Source organism: Vulpes lagopus, chromosome 1, assembly GCF_018345385.1.
Source record: "Vulpes lagopus strain Blue_001 chromosome 1, ASM1834538v1, whole genome shotgun sequence".
NCBI classification, from domain to species: domain Eukaryota; kingdom Metazoa; phylum Chordata; class Mammalia; order Carnivora; family Canidae; genus Vulpes; species Vulpes lagopus.
The window spans coordinates 52,632,265-52,657,072 of NC_054824.1; the positions used below are offsets into that span (position 1 = coordinate 52,632,265).

Here is a 24,808-nt window from a genome sequence, read left to right on the forward strand (position 1 = left end):
TGAATTTGCTGACAGCCTCAAATTTGGTTCTTACTATAATTTAGGTTTAATTTATTATTAATTTGGTTAGGATACTTAAAGCAAGTGGTGTGAAGAAGGCCATCAGGTGTATATTGGTATGATGGCAGGATAAAGAATGATGCAATGGAATATATACATATATTTTTAATACACATTTCCATACAAACAAGAATATGTGAATACATGTGCATATGATGTACAAATAGCAAGCTCTCTCTGTTCCTGTCTCTGGTCTAACCCAGGTAGGACTCCTTTGAATTTCTCAATGCCCTGGATTATGGAAAATAGAAGCAGCCTTTGGTGAGAAGGAAGTACTTCCTCTTCTCACTTGTGGCCCTCTTGAATATATATGATCCCCTCTGTACCTTCAGCCCCTGCTTTTTTTAAATTATTTTTTATTTTTTTTAAGATTATTTATTTGAGAGAGAGAGAGCACGTGCACACACACCCTGGTGGGGTGGACAATGGAAAAGGGAAAGTGAGTCTCAAACAGACTCCACACTGAGCTCGGAGCCCAACACATGGCTCAATCTGATGACCCTGACATCACGACCTGAGCTGAAACCAAGAGTTGGACACCCAACCAACTGCACCTCTCAGATGGCTCCCTTCAGCCCCTTCTATGTGCTCTGTAACTATATTTATTTTGTGTATCTTAGCCAGCCATTTGCCTGCAGACCCATCATTATGCCATAATACTATCCATTTGGAGTGTGATCTAATACCAAGCTCTGGTGATAAACCGAGTGGAGTATTTTTTTAAAAAAACACTGTTGCTTTGCATGATATATGACATCCAGTGCACATTCAGGTATAACCACATCACAGTCCCCCACCCCTTCCTCTAGAGCAGAGAGGGCTTGGGGGAAATAACCCTGACTAGTAGATTTAGTCCTGCTGGAACCCCCCCTCCTCCCACGCTGAGGACTTCCTGCTCTGAACCCTCAGTGTCTCCCCCACTACTTCAGGGTCACTGCTCTTCTCACTTCTCAGTTACTAGCTTATGAGCCTTCTTGGCTCCAGGTCTTCTCTCGTTTGCCCCTGCCTGCTGGGCCAAGGTAGATTTGTCAACCACTGAGCTCTTTCATGTTCTCTACAAAACTATTCAAGGCCTTTGTTCGATCAATAAGACTATGTTATGAGACCACTATACTCCTGCCATGGTGCTAGACCTTCAGAAGAAATAGAACTGTGGCTTCTACCCTTAAAGTGCTCCATCTAATTAGAGAGAGATGGTCAATATACCTGAAAACAGCAGGGTTCTGCTTAAGCTCAGAGAGGAGAGCCTATCATGTCTATCAGGGCAAGAACTATGTCCATCTTGGTTGCTTCTGAATCCACAGAGCCTTGCCCAGTGCCTGGCTTGGAGTAGGCCCTCAGTGAACATTTACTAGTAGGACAAATGAGTGAAAAAGGCTAGTGTAATTAGAATGGCTTCCTGGAGGGATGCCTGGGTGGCTCAGCGGTTGAGCTTCTTCCTCTGCCTGTGTCTCAGCCTGTCTCTCTCTCTCTCTCTGGGTGTCTCATGAATAAATAAATAAAATCTTAAAAAAAAAAAAAAAAGAGAGAGAGAGAGAATGGCTTCCTGGAGGAGGGGAAACTTGAACTGGGTCTTGAAGGATGGCAAAGATTGGGACTGACATAGATACAAAGAAACCATGGTCCAGCATTTTGAATGGGAGTAGGTAAGATGAATGAAGGAAATGAGGAATTCTACCGAATTGAAACATACTTTATACATACTGATGATAAGTATTAGAAAGTAAGTCTATCTCTTTAGGTAGACTGAAAGGAATTCAAGCTTATTATGTAACTTTAAAGGAGCCATGGAAGGTTGTGTGTGTGAGAGAGAGACCGTCACAAGGGAAAGACAGTGTTTAAATTATCAGGAAGTGTGGGACTCCAGAGTAGCCAGGGTGAGGAAGCCCTGCCAGCAAGTGACAGCATAGAGATAGGTGAGGAGAGCAAAGATCTGGGGGGGAGGAGTGAAAGGGGGCAGAAAGGGTCGATAGGAGATATTTGGGTGAAAAATAGAACACAATCCTATGACTGTTTGGGAAGGATCCAATATACAAAGGAAACCAGGATATCTTATCAAAGGTTTGGGAAGGAGAGATGATTTGGGAGAGGATAAAAGTGGTTTGGGACAGGTTGATGGGGGGAGACAGTGACATCCAGCTGCTACCCCACTGGAGACATGGGTCCAGAGAAGAGTGGGGTCAGAGATGCAGATCTAAACATTTTCAGCATAGAGGTTGGCAAGGAGCAGTGTAGCTCCTCTGTGATGGCTATTAATTCCTCCCATCATGTGCTGGTTGGGATCTAGCTATCACAACATTGATAATGACAGGACATAACACCACCAGCGGCATTCACAATTTCCAGTTTTGGTGTTTCAATGAGATTTAGGGTTATATAGAATGATGTCTATGTCAGTGATAATCTCTACAAGTGGTTTTAGATTTTCAGAGACATTTATCACTAATCAGTGGGTGTCTGAGCGTACCTGGAAAGTTCACATGTTGAATATCCTGCATGCACCTGCAAAGCTCTGCTGTAGCTGAGACAGGCTTCCCATTTGGTGAGTTGTCTTTGCCTTCTACAATGTATGCTGTGCTGCAGATGTACCTCTACTTCTTTGTTAGGCAAAGTCATAATCATTTAACATATGAATATTTGTTGCAACACACCAGAATCTCAGATACAAGTAGGCCGTATTCTTAAATAGCTTTGTTCTTTAAACAAAAATTGTAATTGTGTTTTTTCTGTGATATAAACTCTCAGAAGTCATAAGACTTTTGTCTTTTGAAATGGTTCTAGTCTCGGATTCTTTCTGGCTAACTAGGGCAGTATAGGCATTATATATATATATATATATATTCCCCCCCCTTGGGTGACTTTTCTTTTTGAAGGTTATCGGCCCATAACTGAGTTTTGATATTTTATTATTTTTTAAGATTTTATTTATTTATTCATGAGAGACACAGAGAGAGAGAGAGAGAGAGAGAGGCAGAGACACAGGCAGAGGGAGAAGCAGGCTCCATGCAGGGAGCCCGACGTGGGACTCGATCCCGGGATTCCAGGATCACACCCTGGACCAAAGGCAGGCACTAAACCGCTGAGCCACCCAGGGATCCCCAGTTTTGATATTTTAAAAGCTGTTTTCTCTCCTGGAAAAGTATTATGAAGATCAGCTTTTGGATTATTTTACATTTTGAATTCATCAGTGGAAAATGAAAGAAGTCCTGTACATGGAGCCTTTGGTATCATTCCAGGGTTCTTTTCAATTTACAGCTATTTATGAAAAAAATACAGGGTGGCTCAGTCGGTTAAGCGTCTGCCTTTGGCTCAGGTCATGGTCCCAGGTTCCTGGGATCCCTGCTCAGCCGAGAGCCTGCTTCTCCCTCTCCCTCTGCCCCTCCCCACTGCTTATGCATGCTCTTGCTCTCTCAAATAAATAAATAAAATCTTAAAAAAAAAAAGAAAGAAAGAAAGAAATACAACTGTAAAGAGTTATTGCAGAAGCAAACATGAACTTGTATTCCTTCTCCACTCTCTACAGGCTTCTTTCATCGGGACTTAAAGCCTGAGAACCTCCTCTGCATGGGCCCAGAACTTGTGAAAATTGCAGACTTTGGGTTGGCCCGAGAAATCCGATCGAGACCCCCATACACAGACTATGTATCTACCAGATGGTAAATCCTCTTTCCTCAAGTCACACTTCTTTTAAAATATACCATTATACTGAGAATAATATTAATGTCACAAATAATTAACTTTTCACTAAGAGAAGCAGTGCAGTTTGAAACACGTATTTGTAGTTTTGTTGACATTTCACCAGGTTTAAAAGCTTATATGGTAAATCTTTTTAAAAGGAGGCCCATTATGCTTTTCCATGTTATAAATAATATTTTATATACAGCCCTTGCTGAAGACCGCTTCCTAAAAGAATTGTGTAGAAGATTCTCCAAAGACCTGTTTAGAAAACCAGCCAATGACTATTGTTGAAACTTTCAGACCCCAAGAATTTAAGCAGTTGCCCATGACCAAGAAGTAGCCTACAGACAAGTTTTATGTGCTTCTTTCTTCTATTCTCTCTTCTTTTTCCTTGGTCTCACTCTATGTTTCTCAAGGATGCTGTACAGAAGAGTCCTGCAGAGAAATGCTCAGTAGAAAATACTGTAGAAGTAGAGAAGTAGAGAAACACTACTTTCTGACAGCAGCCACAGCAGTTGCCAATCCGTCCTGAGTCCACCTACCACACTGCACTAGAAATATTAGAAATATAGGTCTCTCCCTGAGAATTAGTGGTAATATTGCATTTAACTCATAGAGACAGTAACCAGCAGTCCATCTTTGTCTTTGTCTCTCCAGGTACAGGGCCCCAGAAGTGCTCCTGAGATCTACCAACTACAGCTCCCCCATTGACATCTGGGCGGTGGGCTGCATCATGGCAGAAGTGTACACCCTCAGGCCACTCTTTCCCGGGGCCAGTGAAATTGACACCATCTTCAAAATTTGCCAGCTGTTGGGGACACCCAAAAAGGTGATGATATGGAACAAAAGCCTGTGGGCTAAAACCAGCAGCTTCCCCCACTACCTTTCCTGTACCCTGTGCCCCCCTGGCCCTGGGGATCACCAGCTCATCCTGCAGTCTTTCTCTTCACCTTGGTGATCCCTCCCTGCCCTTTTTGCAGACGGCCTCATCCCTCCTGCTCTTAAGTACATGCATTACGGCTTCCTGCTTTTCTCTCAGCCACCTCACCTCCCTCGCCAGCCTTCTCCATCCTCATGGCTACGACACCTGCATCCATTTGGAAGTCCTCCTACGTGAAATCCCTCCTTGTAACTGCATTCACATGCTTACACTACCTGTGAGATTTTCTCCCAACACCCTCACCGTCCCTGTGGCCTCAACATCTGACACAGATGGTGTTTTGCTTACCCCCAGCTAGCTCCCTTCCCCCATTACCCTGTTTCTGCCTGCGCTCCTACCAGAATCCCAGTGCCCTGGCGTTGAGGCTAAATTTAAATTTCAGTGCCACCTTCTCTCTCTCCCATCCCCTCTTTCCCGTCATCCAAGCAGCTGGCCACAAATCATGTTGAACTTCGCTACCGGGATCTGGCTTGGGAGCCCTGCTGCAGCCAGCACAGGCCAGCCTTGACCATCCCACCTGTGTCTGGGGCATCTTCTCAGCCCACCTGCCCTCAAGCCCTGCCTGCAGCTTATCTTTCGCTCTGCAGCCATATTCCTCCAGCTAAACATTAGCCCTGGTACAGTCCTCCCTGCTAAAAATACTTGTTGAGTCCCCATACCCGAGCTTTCTTCACTCTCACTACTTATCGCCCACGTGCTACCTGCACCTGCTTGGTGCAACCTGGGTGGTGCCCCACTTCCCTACTCTGTGCATGCACACTCTGCGTACCTGCGTGAACATCTCACGTGATGTAATTCTGTTTTTCCAAAACCTCTCAATAATTTACCTCGTCTGTACTATTCTAATCTCTTCTTCATTTCAGCCGTGTTCTGTGTTACTAATATCATTATCCGTGTACATCTCTGTGCCCTGGACCATAGGCTTGTGTTTATTTGTATTTATTTTTCTAGGTCCTAGCACCATTGCTAGTACAAACCAGACCGTCAAAAAATTTTTACATCATTTGAATAAATCATGAGTGCTACCTCTTCAAGATTTTCAGAGTCTCTTGCTGAACTCCCTGTGTCCTCTGGATACCTGTACTTGTACCTCCCTTGTGACCCTCATCATTTTTTTTTCTCTGTATTATTGTGTTTTTACATAAATGTCTTATTTTCTCTTTTTGGACAATAACATCTTTAAGGGCAGGATTTATACTGGATTGTTTTTATATATCCAACACACTAAGCATTCAATAACCATCTGAGTGAATAAATAACAAAAGCTATACATAGTGCCACTTAACCTTAAAAAAAGATAAAAGCAATGTAGAGAATGTGTTTTGCAAAAAGTGTTGGAACTAGAAGGATTGTTTGCTCTTCATTTTCCATCATTACCTCCCGAATTTAGTGGGTATGATGCACAAAGCAGTGGAGAGCTTGAGACTGAGTAGAATAGCTTTCTTTACTGGACTTCTCAGCATGTTTATTTTGAGTTATCAAGATGGAGATATTGTAATATGTAGGGTATCACAAATTTATTTAATGGGAAACAAGATGTCTTCTTTCATTTTGTTCCCCCAGAACAATTTTTCATTAGTGGTTTCTTAAACTGTTGTCTCATGGGACGTGATTGGAAGAATACTAATTTGAACTATGTTGTATTATAGTTTTAAAACAAGTTGGTGGCAAATTCAGTGTTTTCCACTGTTCCCCAGACTTCATGTTCTTTCTAGCGCCTCCCTTAGCATCCCCTGTGTTTTGTCGCACGCAGGGCTGCACTGTGAATATGAGCATGGTAACAACATGATTGCTTTTCCATTATGGGTACATGGGCCAGAATATAAACTATCACAGCAAGTTGGCTAAGCAAGACTTTCTATCTCTTCCTTCTTTTAGACTGACTGGCCTGAAGGCTACCAACTTTCAAGTGCGATGAACTTCCGCTGGCCCCAATGTGTACCCAATAACTTAAAGACCCTGATTCCAAATGCCAGCAGCGAAGCCATTCAACTCCTGAGAGACATGCTCCAGTGGGATCCCAAGAAACGGCCAACAGCTAGTCAGGTTTTCTTCCATTTCCTTCTGTTGGATGCATTTCTTTCGAAGTTCAGGTTCTGAATAATCCCTGTTTCATAGAAGTATTTTATTTGGTATTATGGGTGAAAAATAGTATCAGATGCCACTAATGGTATATTAAATATAAAAACATAAAATAGTTTGAAACTCACTGTATATGTTAAAGGTTTAAACACTATACTTGCTTTGAAAATTGGCATACAGTTCCCATCACCACATATGTAGAAATGAAAATAAGCAGATAGATCTACCTGTCTTTGGAGAATGTTTTCAAATATATTCTGAGTTAAGATTACGTAGCAATTTGCCTATAAGGCAGTACTGGTTGTTGAAAGGGAATTTGAAATTATCTTGTAGGGGTGCCTGGGTGGCTCAGTTGGTTAAACGTCTGACTTTGGATCGGGTCATGATCCCAAGAGCCTGAAATTGAGCCCTACATCGGGCTCCCTGCTCAGCAGGGAGTCTGCTTTTCCCTCTGTCATTCCCCCTGGCTTGTTCTCTCTCCCTCTCAGTAAATAAATAGGGGTGCCTGGGTGGTTTGGCGGTTGAGGGTCTGCCTATGGCCCAGGGTGTGATCTCAGTCCCAGGATCCAGTCCCACATCGTGCTCCCCTCAGGGAGCCTGCTTCTCTCTCTGTCTATGTCTCTGCCTCTCTCTGTGTATTTTTCATGAATAAATAAATAAAAGCTTTTATAAATAAATAAATAAAATCAATCTTAAAAAAAATATCTTGTAAAATCCAGCTCACTCATTTTACAGATGACACAGAGAGAACAACAGATAAGATAGAGTTAGGATGATAACCATCCTTTTTTATAGCACTTAACAGTTTGCAAATATGTCAGTTACCATTTTAACCCTATGAAGATTCTGTGAAATCAGTGTTAACTATTTTCACTTTATAGTGAAAGTACTGAATCCCAGTAAGTTTAAGCGATTTCCCATCCAGAGACTAGTACAGATAACTACAGTTCAGTGACAAAGATGATAGGTCTCCTGCTTCATACCACCTGTTTTCTCAACCCGCCACCTCCCCCTGCCGTCCACTTTGATTTAGATGATAAAATGCGCCCCAAGACGTGTGGCCATGCTGTGGCTTCAGCCGCTCCCATGCCTCTTGCAGGCCTCCCTCTGCACTAGTGTATCTAGATTCTTCTCGGTGGCCTCCTTGGCAGTTACATGGCTCAGAATGACACAGATACCAGTTCTAATCAGAGACAATGATTTGGCTAAACAAAAGTGATGGGGACGCTTGAAGATAGGGCTGATGCAATGCTAGAATTTGGGATAACCAGAGAGACAATAATTGGGGGGTAAGGAATTATAGAAAAGTAGCTTTCCAAAGGCTCAGAGAAGAAAGAGCTATTTGGTGCCGCAAGACTTTGGGTGGCCAGGATTGGAAAGCTCTCAGAAGTGCACTTTGGGGGATGAAAATCACAAAAATTCTGAGGGCAAGAGAAAAGCTGTCTGATGAACATTTTTGTAAAGGTTGTACCCAAGAGATGAAAAGAAGAAATTCTGTAGCAAGGAGCCAAGAGAACGATGTGTACTTTTAAGAATGTGTCAGAAAAGCTAAAAATGGCACCAGAGCAGTTTGCAAAAAATGCCTGGAGCTATAGAGACTTTTCAAGGTAGACGCCAGGATCCAGAACCTCCAGAGTCTCCATGTTATCAGCCTCTTACATATAATCATGATAGATGTTCATAGCTAGATAGAGTTATTAAGAAAGGTTATGTTTGGTAACTTCCACTCAAAAAGGCTGGGGCAGGATGCCTGGGTGGCTCAGGGGTTGAGTGCCTGCCTCCAGGGTGTGATCCTGGAGTCCTGGATCGAGTCCTGCATCTGGCTCCCTGCATGGAGCCTGCTTCTCCCTCTGCCTGTGTCTCTGCCTCTGTGTGTGTGTGTGTGTGTGTGTGTGTGTGTGTGTGTGTCTCATGAGTAAATAAATAAAATCTTTAAAAAAAAAAAAAAAAAAGGCAGCCTGGGTGGCTCAGCGGTTTAGCACTGCCTTCAGTCCAGGGTGTGATTCTGGAGACCCAGGATTGAGTCCCACATCAGGCTCCCTGCATGGAGCCTGCTTCCTGCTTCTCCCTCAGCCTGTGTCTGTCTGTCTGTCTGCCTGTCTCTCTCTCTCTCTCTCTCTCTCTCTCTCTCTCGATCTCTCATGAATAAATAAATAAAATCTTTAAAAAAAAAAAAAAAAGCTAGGGGGCAGCCCAAGTGGCTCAGCAGTTTAGCGCCGCCTTCAACACGGGGCCTGATCCTGGAGACCTGGGATCGGGTCCCGCGTTGGGCTCCCTGCATGGGGCCTGCTTCTCTCTCTGCCTGTGTCTCTGCCTCTCTCTCTCTGTGTCTCTGCCTCTCTCTCTCTCTGTGTCTCTCATGAATAAATAAATAAAATCTTTAAAAAAAAAAAAAGCTAGGCAATTCAGGGACTATTTTAGAAAGAATTGTAAACCCTAGCACTTTAAGATTTATTCCTTGACTATCTGGAAAACTGGATTGTTCAGAACAACGAACAAGGTTTGTCAGTTGTTGTTTATAGGCAGGGTTTATCTATATCATGTATTACATTCTTGGCATCCCTAGGGTAAAATGTCTGCTCATTTTACACTTGATTCTCAGAGTCTTCCAGGATTATTGTGTTTGGCTGTCTCTCTATATATTTTTGCTTTTTATGGACTGAGGAAATTGGCTCATAAAGGTGAAACATTACATTTAAAACACATAGCAAAAAAGCAAAAATAAAAATAAAATAAAACACATAGCAGACACACCTGGTTGGCTCAGTCGGTTATGTGTCAGACTCTTGATTTCAGCTCAGGTCGTGATCTCAGGGTTGTGGGATCGAGCCCCACATTGGGCTTATGCTCAGCAGGCAGTTGGCTTGAGATTCTCTCTCTCCCTCTCACTCTGCCCACCCCTGCCCCCCCCCCAAAAAATAGTGCAGAACAAATAAATTACAAAGCCAGCATCTGTGTTGAGCCAGAATACTTTTCAGAAGTAGCAAAGGTAATAGTATTGTAACTGGCTGCTTTATCCAAATAATTTTAAGTGTATACATTTTATATTTTAGATCAGGAAAATCATAGAGTATCACACATTCGGTGCTGTTTTCTAGTTGGTTTAGGTTAAGAAAATGTAGTAAACTAGTCCCATGAAATGTGGCTCAGTTAGCCTGATGGTATTAACCTTCCTGGCTAGACTTTTCTCGTAAAGCAGCTCTATGTGTTATTCCAGGCACTTCGATATCCTTACTTCCAGATTGGGCATCCACTGGGCAGCACCACACAGAGCCTTCAAGATTCAGGAAAAGCACAGAAAGATGTCCTGGAGAAGGCAGGCCCGCCTCCTCACATTAAGCCAGTCCCCCCTGCCCAGCCCCCAACCAAACCACACCCGCGGATTTCATCGAGACAACATCAAGGCAGCCAGGCCCCTCAGCATCTCATATACCCCTACAAAGCAGAGGCTTCCAGGACAGATCACCCAAACCATCTTCCAGAGGACAAGCCAAGCCCATTGCTCTTCCCGTCCCTCCATACCAAGAAGCCTCAGTCGGTAAGGAGTGAAGATTTGCTAGGGAGCCTTGTCTTGCCTGTTCCTCTTCTGACCTCACTTGTGTGCGAAAGATTTTCAACAATAAGGGTAATAGGGGCACCTGGGTGGCTCTGTTGGAGATTGAGTATCTGCCTTCCACTCAGGTCGTGATCCCAGAGTCCTGGGATCGAGCCTGCTCCTTCTGCTCCTGCTCCGCCTGCTTATACACTTTCACGCTCTTTCTCTCTTACCGAATAAATAAATAAAATCTTTTAAAAAAATAGAGATTGTGGGATCCCTGGGTGGCACTGCGGTTTGGCGCCTGCCTTTGGCCCAGGGCGCGATCCTGGAGACCCGGGATCGAATCCCACGTCGGGCTCCCGGTGCATGGAGCCTGCTTCTCCCTCTGCCTGTGTCTCTGCCTCTCTCTCTCTCTCTCTCTCTCTGTGTGACTATCATAAATAAAAATTAAAAAAAAATAGAGATTGTAATTGCATCTCCCCTGATAATAATTCTTTGGGGGACTAAATGAGTTAATACTTGAAAGAATTTAAAATAGTAGCTGACACTTCGTTAAAATTTGATAAATGTTAGTCATTGTTATTATTAATCCCTTTGGACTCAGTTTTTTCATCTATAAAAGGAAGATCATAATGCCTCTCTTTCCCACCAGACCAGGCTGTAAGCTGTGCAGGAAGATCAAAGGTCCTACTAATTGTGATGTTTTGAAAAATCACAAAGTACCATAATAAAATTTGTAGATTGCTATTTCTTTTAATGCTGTCAATTAATGCCACTAATGCTAGGCTGTTAATTGAGTCCAGATCTTTCTCATCTGCTTGGATTGGTGCTCAAAACAATGAGTGTTGGATTCAATAATAACCTGACAAGGGCATCTAGTTACTGGTAGCTTTGTAATGCTGTCAGAGAGTCTGATTTTCTAACAGCTTTATGCAAAGCAGTATTTTTTCTCTCAACTAGTATTCATTCACTGAGGGCCAGCTCCCAACCAACACTGTGAGATACCATGTGAGGTTATAAGAGTGGTGCCTTTAGACTATTTGCTGTACCCCACCCACAACTTTGGAATCAATACGTTTTTGGAAATCTCCTGTTGTTGCTGATTCTTTAATTAAATAGTATCGAGGTCTACTAAGAAGGCAAAGAAAGCATATTTGCAGTGTTTTCAGTAAAAGAGCAGGATAACTGACATCTGAGCTGTTTTCTCTTGCATTTCTCTTTATGACAGAATAAAGCATGTTAATGATGGATGACAACCTAGCTATCTTCCCTATATGTGAGAGGTACCTTAAGTTTCCTTTTAGGAGTGCCTGGGTGGTGCAGTCAGTTAAGCGCCCAACTCTTGATTTCAGCTCAGGTCATGAACTCGGGGTCATGAGGTCGAGCCCAGTGTCAGGCTCTGCACTCAGCATGGAGTCGACTATTTCTCTCTCTCTCTCTCTCTCTCTCTCTCTGCCTCTACCCCTTCCCTCTCTCCCTCTCCTCAAAAAAAAAAAAAAAAAATCTATTTAAAAAATTCTTTTTAAAAATCATTATCTTATATAACTGAGTGTCCCCATAGGATGCAAACTGATATGATGTGTGCAGGAGAGGTGAGAGACAGGCCTAGGAATTTTCCATGGTTGCATGTTGGGAATGATATGCCCCTGATCCTACTTTTCATCACCAAGAAAGTTTGGAATGGGGATTACCCATGGGTGAGCTTCATTAATGCCAAATATTGCTTTATCCCCCACTTCTTGGATGCACAGAAAATGCTAGCTGGCCTAGAACCCAAAAATGGGGAGATCAAGCCGAAGAGTAGGAGAAGGTGGGGTCTTGTGTCCCGGTCAACAAAGGATTCTGATGACTGGGCTGACTTGGATGACTTGGATTTCAGTCCATCCCTCACCAGGATTGACCTGAAAAACAAGAAGAGACAGAGTGAAGAGACTCTCTGCAGGCAAGTATGCTCCTCAGCTCTGTAAACAGATCGGATCTGGGGTTTGTAGAACAATCTGTACCTCTCTGATGATGTTTTCAGTCTCATGCTGACCTGAGTCACATTCCCTTGATTCAGATTTGAGAGTGTCTTGGACCTGAAGCCCTCTGAGCCTGTGGGTACAGGCAATAGCGCCCCCACCCAGACCTCCTATCAGAGGCGAGACACACCAACCCTGAGATCTGCCGCCAAGCAGCACTACTTGAAGCACTCACGATACTTGCCTGGTAATAGAAATACTTGCCTTTACTTTCATCATTGATAAGAAACCATTTCTCTGGAATCACGTTTTCACAAAGATTCTGTTTTGGAAGGCAAGTGCCAAGGGGCTTCTAGACCTTCAGAACCAGCAGGAGCATCGTAAAAATACTTGCTGAAACCCAGGCCTCACATTTTTATTTTATATAGTTGTCTAAGATAAAAGCATTTTGTAGTGGAAACTGGGTCCAGGGGCTCCCCACCCCTACTGAGAGGGAGGAACTGGTAAGAGCCAGGCAGCATGCCTGAGGCCCCTGCTCCAGAGACTCTCTGGAAAAATTGCCAGTCCTGTGTGCTCTCAGGAGACCAGGGTAGGAGCTCAGTCATACCACCTGGCAGTATTGCAAGGGGTAAGTATAAACGCTGTAGCTTGATGGTTGCGCAAGCCTCCTCTCTCCACATCCTCCATATTCCAAGCTTACAGGATGAGCCAACCATCCGTTCACAAATTCATTCAGTCAGTACATATGTACTGAGCATCTGATGTGTGCTAGGGAAATTATGGGGAACACAGCATCCAAGTGGGACCATGGGCTGCAGTTTTATTACAGTCTATGCAGTGACTTTGTACAGCAGCCTGCAGCTTATAGTCTAGAGGTGGGAGCCAGACCCTAAACAAATAGGAACCAGTAGCTCAGGTGGTGATACGAGATGTTAAGGGCGATAGAAGGCAGGAAGGAGGCACAATGATAGATAGAGTGCTCAGGAAGGGCCTCTCTGAGCAAGTGACTCCTATCTGGGCCACCAAAGAATGTGGAGGAACAAATGAGCAGTACAAACCAGGCAGATGAAGCAGCAAATGGAGAGGCCTAGGAGGCAGGAAAGGGCTTGGTTTGTGAGGGGAAGGGCAGTGGGGCCAGAGTAGCCAGAGTGTGGTAAGAGAGCGATAGATGTACTAGAGCCCTCTTTGGGAGTCTTCTAAGAAATTTGGAATTTATTTCATAAGCAGCAGGAAGCTGTTTCAAAGGCTTTAATTGGAGAGTGTGCTGGGTTCATGTCCCATCTGTGTGATGAGCGGATGAAGGCAGGCTGTAGCTCTCATAGCCGGTAAGGGAGTGGTGGCTTAGGCTGGGGCTGGGGCCCCAGGACACATGAGGTGGGAGCAGCAGGCCCTGCTGGTATATTGACTCCTCGCCCTTGACAGGCCTCCTGGGATGACCGAGAAGAAGAGAGAGCAAGTGACAGAGCACAGCAGTGGTCCAGATGTCAGGGGCAAAGATTCGAACTACAGCCACCACAAGCGAAAGGGAGCAGGGAGGGAATTAGTTATTTCTTTTCGGCTCTAGCAGCAGAAGGAGGATAAAAGATGAATTCAGTCTTTCAGTTCTGAAAAATAGCTGCAGTGCCTGACATAAATAGGCAAGTGGGCAGTCACGTGGGTGGTTTGGCTCCAGGTCAAGGTGATTGATAAAGATCCAGGCAGCCTTGGGCGTGAGGGAGTCAGCAAGGGTCACCAGTGCAGACCCAAGTCACCAGCACTCGATGGCGCTCATGGTCCAGGTCAGGTGAGAGGATGGATCTGGGGGACAGGATGCAGAGAGGAGAGCAGGGGCCTGCAGAGCTGGCTGGTAGAAGGGGGATGGAGAAGACTTTGGGAAGGTGACAGACAAGCAGTGACCCATGAAGGGATACAGGTAGGAGTGTCCAGGAACACTGACGCCCAGGACACCACCAGAGGGGCCAAGACAGAAGACGTGAGGCAGACCTGTTGGGAGAAGGTCAAGAGACCTCTCTCGGGCTGCCCACCAGTGAGACAGCATACTCAACCCCAGGACACAAGCTTTCCTCTGCTCTCTATCAGACAACATCACAGCCAGTTTTTGCTCTGACTGTCGAGCTGTAGGAAGCTTGGATGAATAGGGTTCTGTGGTGAGCTTACCACTGAAATCTGGTAAAAGATGAAATATGTCTTTTGCATTTGAAACTCCTGTCTTCCCTATTAGGAATAAATATAAGAAACGGCATCCTTCCAAATCCAGGCAAGGATTTTATTCCATCTAACCCGTGGTCTAGTTCTGGTTTGTCTGGAAAATCTTCAGGAACAGTATCGGTAATCAGCAAAATAAATTCAGGTGGGTAATGATCATTAACCCCTAAATGACAAGAGGCAAATTCTCTGGATGCTGCAGGGTGGGTCCAGAGAGAAGAGACAAGAGGGTTTTCTAGGCAGCAAGCCCAGGGCCCCTTTACCAGGCCTGTGCTCCTGTCTCTTTCTGGGCAGCAGGCCCTGGGTACTCAGCCAGCGACTCCAGGGTCTGCCCTCAGGAGTAGCCAGGGCATCGGGCACCTCTGACTTCCGAGACCCTGCCCTACTGGACCTCCAGCCTAGCTCCATCCTAGCAGAGCATTGTAAAATGCCTTGCTCCATCCAGCTCGCCCCCTCCTCTGATGACCCAGCTTTAGCCCAGAGCATTGAAAAACCCCCTCCAGTTTGTAGGTGGACAGCTCAGAAGGCACAATGATAGATAAAACAAAAAAGTGCCTCACTTTTTTTCCCTCATCCTCACTTTTTTTAAAATGAGTAAATGAATTTCATAAGCCTTCCAGGCGGGCTAACCCCATTCCCAGTAGACCAGTTTCCCACATCACTCTCCCCAGACAGGTACCTGCCACCAGCTCAAGGAGTCAAACTTTGCAAATATACATGAAGTCCACTGTCTAGGCCTTCCTACCTTTTCTCTCTTCCCCTTTCCTTCCCCTGACCATCACCTGATTTGGGTGCTTATTATTTCTCTGCATTCTTAAAAGATTCATGAACCACTTAGTATGTTTTTGCATGTTCAAAAATTAATATGAACATAATTCTGGATCTCCACTCATTTTAGTAATTTTGTTATGCTGTAGCAATTAAACATATATGTAAGACACACATAATAAATATTGTAAAATATAACTATATATATATAATATATATACTGTATCGTAATCTATTAGTTTTACTGGACCGTAATTTATTTATTCTTCCTTTCTCGATGAGCGTGTAATTTGTGAACAATCTTTGCCATGAGAAAGGGTGCTGAGACGAACCTATTGTTGTGCACCCATGTGAAGGTTTCTCTGGGTATAATGTTAACAGGTTAAAGGGTGTGCTCATCTTTGACTTTACAGATGTTGCCAAATTGCTCTCCAGCAGGGTCTGGGAGTTGTGCTGCATCCTTGATGCCACTTGGTACTGTCAAGATTGCAAAATGTGTGCCGGTCTGATAGGTGTGAGATGGCATCTTATTGTGGTTTAAACTTGCATGTTTACTAATGAGGTTGAGCATCTTTTCTTGTGTTTCTTGACTATATTTTTTCCCCTTTTGTGACTTACGTGTTCAGATTCTCTTCGCATTTTTTTTCATATCTATTCACCAAAAATACAAAATGTGCTCTAGCACAACACAACTCCTCACACATGCTTTGCCACCATGCCTTAAGCAGTTGCCAGGAGCACTGTGTTGTGAAGACGTACAACAACTCTGCCACACATTCCCTCTTTTCCCACCGGATGTAACTTCCATTTGTATAATGGCCCATAATAACATCTTTCATCATTCCGTGTGTACCTTAAGTCTTAATAAGGTTTAGAGATATCCATTCATCCATCCAGAATGTATTGATTACTGCTACATATAAGGCATTCCATTAACCTCCCACAATACTAGGATGAGTAGCATACAGTTCCGGGCCTTTAAGCACTCTCAATATGAAAGTGTCATAAAAAGTGAATATATTTAATAGAAGTTATTAATTGTTCTGGTGAGAGACAAGAGCATTTAGTGTAGGATTACTTGTAATAGCTAAATAATTAAGGTCACCTGTGTGCTGTTCAGTAAGAGAATGGTCCAGTGAATTATGGCTTAGCCATATTCTAGAATTTGTATATACTGACATGGAAGGATAACTGTTCTCTGTTATGAAGTGGAAAAAGTGAATTTCAGAACAGGCTAAACCTTTGATTCCAAAAAAGAAAGAAGACTGCACATTTCCCTTTTCTGGAACCAGGCAACCCTCCAGACTCTGTTCAGGTCAGGCTGCGGGAGCGGCACTGTCTGCTGTCCCTCTTCCCTGTCTTTCTGACAGTGTGGTGTGTAAGAATGCTCTGCTCGCAATTCACTGTTTTTATTGTATTTCCCTCTAAAAGTAAAAACCTAATTCTTTATTGTTCTGCACCTGTGTAACTACGTTGGTGTTACTTGCACATGTCTTTGTAGTAACGAGCTTTTGCTTTTGTGAATCAGTTGGTTCCGGTTCTACAAGTTCTAGTGGACTGACTGGAAACTATATCCCATCCTTTCTGAAAAAAGAAGTGGGTTCTGCTATGCAGAGAGTACACTTGGCACCTATTCCAGATCCTTCCCCTGGTGAGTTCTATTTTGGATTATTCGTGGATCAGTTCATCAAACGGTTATCGAATAACTACTTTGTGCCAGGCATGTTGTAGGCTGAAGACCCACCAGCGAAAGAGAAAGACAAGACTCCCTGTCCCATGAACTTACACTCTGCACAAAATAAGTAAGCCGAATCAAACGCTCACCAGTGCTAAGGAGAATTAAGTAGGCAGGATATAGGGAATGTAGGGGTCAGAGTGTGTATTTTAAAGAAGGTGGCCAAAGAAGACCTAACCACCAAGGAGATGTTGAGTGAAAGTGTGAAGGAGGCGAGAGGGCTAGCCATGTGGTGTGGCTGAGACTGTCCTCAGCACAGGGTTCCTAGTGCATGGGCCTGGAGGCAGGATAGGCAGCCATATTCCTGGAAAAGCAGCGAGGCAGATGGCAGGGGTGGCATGAGTGGATGGGAGGGGAGTGGGCAGGAGAGAGAGGTGACAGGAGGCAGGGGTCTATGAGGCCCTGCAGGCCACTGTAAGCTTGCCATCATTGACCGTGAGCGACATAGGAGCCACTGGAGGGTGTCAAGCAGAGGCATGAGGTGATTTGACTTCCATCTTGCAGCCTCACTCAAGTGCTGGTTGTCACAAGATCGGAAGCAGGGAAACCAACTAGAATTACCCAGGCAGGGAAGAATGGGCCAGGGTGCTAAGAGCTGAGCGGGGCCAGATTCTGAGTATGTTGGGAAGGTAGAGCCAGTAGCATTTGCTGACCAGTGACAAGTGGGCTGTGAAAAAAGAGGCATCAGCAGTGACACCAGCATTTTTGACCTGACACTATAGAATGGAAGGGAAGACTATGAGTATCCCACCAGGGCTTCTCTTGAACTTGGTTTTCTGATATTTTTGTCGCCCAGATGCATTGATTTGCTTTGTTTGCAGGAGTCCCATATCAATCAGACCCACCTTCCTCTTTAACTGCAGGCTATTCTTCCCTGAAGGCTGTGAGACCTCACCCCGGGCGACCTTTTTTCCACACCCAGCCTAGAAGCACTCCTGGGTTGATGCCACGGCCTCCAGCTGCCCAGCCAGTGCACGGCCGGACGGACTGGGCTTCTAAGTACGCTTCTCGGCGATGACCGGCACGAAGCTTCTGGGCGCAGGGAATGGCAAGACACAGTCCCTCTGCCAGTTGGTGTTCTGCCGGCAGAAAACTTGTGAAGGGTATAAAAGCAGACACTTTATATAGTTATTCTTCTGAACTAAGACATTTCAATATTCTTTAAAAAAATTTTTTTTAAATATTGATTTGAATGCAATACCCTTTTTTTGTACAAAATTATTTTATTCTAAAACTGGGTCCCATTATTTTCTTAAACAGCAGCATTTTGTATATATGGATTATGTTTTAGCATTTTATACGGTCAACTTTGTAATGAACTTTTTAAAAATTAATTGATTTTCCTTTGGGGTTCCAGATAGTATTTTATACAGATTTTTAAAAATGTAATAATATTGATGCAGTATTGCAGCAGGGGTGCAATTGAAGGCTATGTGATAGAAGGTTATTTACTCAATGCGTGCAGGTATTTGTGAAGTGGTTAAATTTTAAATGTGGCACACTGGTACTTCAGGCTTTCTTGGACTAAGCTCAGCACTAGATAAATGAACTTCTGCTTTTCTCAATATTATGATCCTGGTTTGATTTTTTTTTATACCACTGTGCTGTTCTAAAAGTACTATTATGCAATCAGTCTCCCAGATGAAAGAACTCTAAATATTTTTTGAAATTTTGACGACAACCCTTTTTGGTGGTTGGAGATATGCAAACGAACCATTTTATCAGCTATGCCATCGCATCCTATTTTCTCCCACTTTTTCCTTCCATTTTTGAAATCAAACTGTATCAGTACCCACAAAAGGGAAGCTTTTCAAGTCAACAGGTTTTGAACAGAAAGGTCAACACAGTCTGTTAAACTTACATCCCTACCAAGATACATGACCAAAAAGCTGAGTGTCAAAGCAGCAGAAGATTTTCTTTATTGTAATAACTGATTGAATTTTGCATTCAGCTCAGTTCTCCAGGCCTGGCTAGGAACAGACAATGAATAATCTGCCCTAGCCAAATTCTCAGGGCATTTTGGGGAGCAGAAAAAATTTATGGTAGAGGTTCCACTTATCTGGGAAGTCATAGCTACCATGATGTTAGTGTCTATAGCGTGCCACATTTGAACTCTTAACAACTGTAGTTTCTTCACACAGTGGGAACTCTTATTTGTTGGACAGAGGCTGTTCCATTGAGAGGCATGTTTACAGCAATTTTAAAAACGACAAAGCTAGTTTGGAGTCAGAAAAAGACAAAAGGTCCACTCTTTGTTTCTGTAGGGCATGTCTGCCTCCACCTGTGGTTACCTGGAAGGCAAGAGTGAAGGTCTCAGCCATTGAACACGAGACAAACTCCATAGTGTATTGACTCACATTCTCCCAGGCCCCAAGCTACTCTCTTTTGGTTCTGGGTGCCAGGGTATAAGCAAGTTGAGCCATATGAAATTGTCTGTCATTTCTGGAGGTTAAAATGATATATTAAAGTGAACATTGGCACTTTGATAGGATTCAACCCAATAAGTTGGCAAATGATTGGTTTGAGGTATTAGTAATGTGTTGCAGCCTGAACAAATTGCCTTGGCTCCCGAAGAGCCCTAATCTAAATCAGGGAGTAATTTTTGCTTTGGAGAATCTGGTTCAAAAATGTACTTGAGCAAGCACTATGATCCCGAGAGGCATGAGAGAAGCACCTAATGGATGTGGATTTGATAGGTAATATTTTCTGTTAACAAACTGGCAGCAAAGCTTCAGAAAACAAATATGTAAATGTAAGCACAACTTGAAGCTGAGTTCACTTCTGTATTATATCCTCAACTCATTATCTAAAGCAACAGAAAATGTGTTTTCAGAGATGAGTCCTTTACTGCGAGTAATATTTATTTTCCCTTTCTGTATTATGTATAAAAAGTAAGTTAATCTGTAACCTTACCCAGCTTGCTGGAAAGCTGGTTTTAAATTGTAAATACCTCTTAGAGAAGCAAATGGATTGTGAATACCATATTCTTGGCACTCTAGCTCTTGTTAAGGTCATGATTTTTTTTTAAATTGAGAAATCTAGTCACATGGTTATTACACATTATAAAATTGTTTGCATAATATTTTTGTGGGCCCAAATTTAGAAGATATTTCTGTTTTTGTCCTCTTACTTTTTGCTTTATTTATGAGCAAACGACTTCCCTTAGGAAGCTAAACACATTTATCCATGTGAAAGTTGAGAAGCTGATGAGCAGTTGAGAAAACTGGAAGACTGAAAAAACAATGTAAATTCTAAAGAACCAAATCCTAGAAATTTCTCCCTCCCCACTCCCCACCGTAATGGGTAAAGGACAAATGTGTATACACACTGTTTACTATAGAAGGGAATTGTGATCATTTTTTTGTTAAGTGAAAATCAAATGCTACCTGGTGCATATATTTTTTAGTTAATAGAGAATTATAAAATGTACTATAGACACCAAGAGGAATGAGGAGTTTCACTGTATCTATCCATGACTATACCTCATTTCCAGTCAGAAAGCTTTTCGGGATGTCAGGAAATGGTACAGGGATGGCTCTCATTCCACACCCCAAGGTCCAGTGATAGCGGTGTGCCTTGGGGTACATGTATCAACTGCGAGCCAAGCTGCATGGGCATAAAAGCTACTCCTGGTGTGATTGTTCATCTTACAGTAAAATTCCATGAATTACTAAGCATTGCTCAGTATGATAGGGTTTAAGTAGGAAGAAAATTGATTTTCAAACAGTTTTTTAGAACCCTCTCTTATAGATAGCCTAAAGGACCGTATCCATCTAACAAATTGACACTGCGTCACCTTCTGACGTTATCAAAAATTGAACACGTTCAAGGTAATGCCTAAGTACAAAGACCGGTACTACTGGAGCTCATGGACACCATCTTTTCTCATGAAGTAGCGTTTCCCTACCATCAAGCCATCGTTTTGTGCCATGTAGGAGAAAAAGAATGCAGGCTGTACGATCCAGCTCAGTGTATGACCAAAAGCAATATGTTTATAAGAAAATGTTTGACATGCTAATTATTTTATATCATTTAAAGCATACTGTAGCAACTCGTTTGTTTAATATATGTGCTTAATTTTTAGAATGATTTTTACAATTTCCAACCAAAGTACTGTATTTTATATAACTTATTGTGAGGACCCTCTCATGGAAACCATTAAGAAGACAAACTAGAGGCAAGCATCACATTGATCTGTATTACCTGTTTCTTATAGACACTGTGCTAATGTGAATTTGAAATGACCCGAGCAGTCTTCTGATCTCAGATATCTTAGTACTGATAGCAGTTTAGTCACCTGATTCGTACAAGGGAACAACTGAGAATATATTTATTTAAAAAGCAAATGTTCAGAATGATGAAAATAGAGGCGGACAGAAAACCACAGACACAAGCCCCTTCTGAAATAAAATATTGCTTTTTGAATAGTTTGTCCTAAGGTGTTTAAAAACGTTAACTTTATGTAAGGAAATTCTACCCTAAATAAAGTCACAGTTAAAGAGAGAAAAAATGATTTGAGTGTTCTGTTTTTGTTCTCATTGTTCTTCCATCAAAAGGTAACAGTGGAAAAAAAAATAATTAAAAAATAAAAATTAAAATTAAAAAAAAAAAAAGGTAACAGTGGGGTGCCTGGTGGGCCCAGTTGGTAGAACATGGGACTCCTGATCTCAGGGTTGTAAATTCCCAGCCCCACATTGGATATAGAGATTACTTAAAAATAAACTCTTTAACAACAGCAAAAAGATAACATCAGAATTTCCTAATGTGAAATTTTGATATTTTATAACTTCTTAATGGTTGGTATAGTTGTACTGCTATGAAATTGGAAGCATAAGCTTAGAGCAGCAGTTTAAAGAGTTATCTTGCAATCTGGAGACTTATTGTTATTTTTATTTTTTTGGAGGCTTTTAAAAAAAATTAGCATCTAGCAAGTTAGGTGACTAGGAATGTTTTAAAAAAGAAAAAGACAGGATGCCTGGGGTGGCTCAGCCGTTGAGCGTCTGCCTTTGACTCAGGCCGTGATCCCAGAGTCCTGAAATTGAGTCCCACATCGGGCTTCCTGCACCGACCCTGCTTCTCCCTCTGCCTGTGTCTCTGCCTCTCTCTCTCTCTCTCTCTGTGTCTCTCATGAATAAATGAATAAAATCTTTAAAATAATAAAAAGAAAAAAGCAGGTGGAAACAATTTCTTGTTGCTGATTTCGTCATGCCTCATGATTAATACCTACCTTCCATGTTTTCAGCTTTCACAGCATACTCCTGTGTACAATATAAACCTTCAAACCAAACTCATCACTTCATGAATTACATATAGGATTCCATGGGAAATTCACTTCCCAAACATTCTTTGGATCCTTGAAAGACTTTTTTAGGAACACAGTTTACCAAAGGTGTATTGCTGAATCTGTCACATTAGAACACTGCTGCCCTGACTGTGAACTCAATGGCATTTATCTTTTTGGAATCCTGTGCCCAGCCTACTCCTTCAGAGGGCCTACAGATTTGGGCTCTCACCATCCTTCCTGCTAATAAAATCTGCTGTTGAGTTCTCCCACTTAGAAGCAGCTTCTCGCCTCCTTGAATCTCTATCTAGTTCAGCCTACTTGCCTCCACTCCAGCCCCCACCATGCCCATCAGGGTGACCCAGAAGTCCTACAAGGTGTCCACCTCTGGCCTAGGATCTTCAATAGCAGCTCCTACATGAGTGCGCCTGGCACATGCGTCAGTTCCTCTGCCTTCTCCCAGGTGGGCAGCAGCAGCAGCTTCCAGAGTGGCTTGGACACCAGCAGGATTGTGGTTGGAGGCTACAGCGGGTCTATGGAGGGCACAACAGCTGTCCTAGTGAACAAGAGCCTGCTGAGTCCCCTAAAGCTGGAGGTGGACCCCAACATCCAGGCCATGGGTACTCAAGGGGTCAAAACCCTCCTCAACAGGTCTGTGTCCTTTATGGACAAGGTATAGACACTGGAGCAGGAGAACAAGATTCTGGAGACCAAGTGGAGCCTCCCGCAGCAGCAGAAAATGGTTCAGAGCAACACGGACAACACATTGGAGAGCTTCATCAACAACTTTGGACTGCAGCTGGACACAGCCAGGAGCAGCTGGAGCTCCAGGTGGAGTGAGGCAGTGTGCAGGGGCTGGCGGGGACCAAAGGATAAGCAGGCGGGAGAGATGGAGGAGCGTGCAGAGATGGGAACGCATCTGTTCTCAGCAGGAAGGCTGTGGGTGAAGTTTACATGAATAAGGCAGAGCTGGAGTCCTGCCTGGTGGTCCTGGCCGGAGAGATGGGCTTCCTCAGGCCGCTGGTCTCTGACACTTCCGCCGTCCTCTCCGCGGACACCACACTGGCTGAGCTGGAGGCTGCCCTGCAGCGAGCAGAGCAGGACCTGGGGCAGCAGCTGCATGAGTACCAGCAGCTCAGGAATGTCAGGCTGGTCCTGGTCGGAGAGATCACCACCCACCCAAGCTGCTGGAGGCTGGGGAGAGCCAGCTGGAGTGTGGGATGCAGAAGGTGAATATTCATACCAAACTCACCAGCAGCTACTCCCGTGGGCTAAGCCGGGCCTGGCCTCAGCTACAGCCTGAGCCCCTTCTAGGCCAGCTTCGCCTGTGGTGGGGGCTCCAGCTCCTTCGGCAGTGCCATTTCCTCCAAGGCCATGTTTGGTGAAGAAGATGAAGACCTGTGATGGGAGGCTGGTGTCTGAGTCGTCCAATGTGCTAAGGGAACAGCCGCCGTGGTCCCTCCCAGCTTCCCCATCCTGTGCCTGCCATAGACTTTGGGGGAAGAAGCTGTGCAGGGGAGCAGTGGGAACAGGAGACCCACCTAGGGCTCAGCCCCAGTCCTCAGCCTACCCTTTGGGGGAGTCTGCTGCCCTTAGTACTCCCTCTGGCTCATGCCTCAACTAAAACACATGCAGGTGTCTTTTCTAAAATTAAGCCTTGGGGTGTCTGGCTGGCTCAAGTTAGTAGAGCATGCAGCTCTTGATCTCAGACTTGTAAATTGAAGCCCCAGGCTGAGTGTAGAGATTACTTAAAAATAAAATCAAGGGACGCCTGGGTAGCTCAGTGGTTGAGCGTCTGCCTATGGCTCCGGGCATTATCCCAGAGTCCTGGGATTGAGTTCCATATCAGGCTTCCTGCTTTTCCCTCTGCCTATGTCTCTGTCTATGTCTCTGCCTCTCTCTCTCTCTCTCTCTCTCTCTCTGTGTGTGTGTCTCTCATGAATAAATAAATAAAATATTTTTAAAAAATCAAATCAAAATAAAATAAGATAAATAATAAAATAAAACAAAATAAAGTTTCACTTGGTTCAAGTCAGTATAACTTGGGACTTTTGATCTTGGGGTTGTAAGTTAGGGTCCTGATCTCTCACCAGGGGGAGTGCGGGGGAATCTGCAACTACGGGGGATCTGACTGTGATGGGGAGGAGGCCTTGCAACAAGCAGCACGCAGATCTCAGCTGACTGAATTCATACTTGCAGTTCCCAAGTAGTAATCCCAGCCAGCAGCCTCACCTGCTGTGGAATGTCTCTCAGCCTCATCTGACCAGAAGGGCTGGCGACAAGTCCTGGAAGCTGTGTCCCAGCAGCACTTAAGCTAAGAGGTGACTGAGCGGAGGAGATCCCCCACAGTGCAAAGCCGGTATGGGGTGCAGAGTGTTCCCATCCTATACATAGGCAGGGGGAGTGATTCACAGCCACAGCTGAGGGTAGCTTCTGGCTCCTCCCAATCTAAGAGCCCGTTTGGGAAATTGGGAGTAGCCAGGAGCACCCATTCCCTTCCCACCAAGCAAGGAAGCTGAGATATGGCCCTATTGCTGTAGAGAGTGTCTTTTGGCGCCAT

At 43.9% G+C, this 24,808-nt stretch overlaps 1 protein-coding gene and 2 pseudogenes across 3 annotated transcripts in view; all 3 read left to right on the forward strand.

Moving 5' to 3' along the window:
• CILK1 (ciliogenesis associated kinase 1) overlaps positions 1 to 21,470 on the forward strand; it is a 57,319-nt gene extending 35,849 nt beyond the window's left edge. The window contains exons 6-15 of one of the 3 annotated variants that reach the window (XR_005988807.1): positions 3,584 to 3,716; positions 4,396 to 4,567; positions 6,557 to 6,724; positions 9,978 to 10,298; positions 12,050 to 12,240; positions 12,358 to 12,506; positions 14,481 to 14,609; positions 15,646 to 15,706; positions 16,761 to 16,883; positions 17,831 to 17,967. Coding sequence is in view for 2 of the 3 variants with exons in the window: in XM_041760794.1 (XP_041616728.1) it covers positions 3,584 to 3,716; positions 4,396 to 4,567; positions 6,557 to 6,724; positions 9,978 to 10,298; positions 12,050 to 12,240; positions 12,358 to 12,506; positions 14,481 to 14,609; positions 15,646 to 15,744; positions 16,761 to 16,883; positions 17,831 to 17,985 (1,640 nt within the window). In the remaining variant the exon portion in view is untranslated. Of the gene's footprint in view, positions 1 to 3,583; positions 3,717 to 4,395; positions 4,568 to 6,556; positions 6,725 to 9,977; positions 10,299 to 12,049; positions 12,241 to 12,357; positions 12,507 to 14,480; positions 14,610 to 15,645; positions 15,745 to 16,760; positions 16,884 to 17,830 lie in introns of all 3 variants that reach the window. The other 2 variants (XM_041760794.1, XM_041760803.1) reach the window with 2 other exon arrangements.
• A 1,122-nt stretch (positions 21,471 to 22,592) lies between these two features.
• On the forward strand, positions 22,593 to 23,124 carry LOC121498962 (annotated as a pseudogene).
• A 78-nt stretch (positions 23,125 to 23,202) lies between these two features.
• On the forward strand, positions 23,203 to 23,872 carry LOC121498954 (annotated as a pseudogene).
• Positions 23,873 to 24,808: the final 936 nt, after the last annotated feature.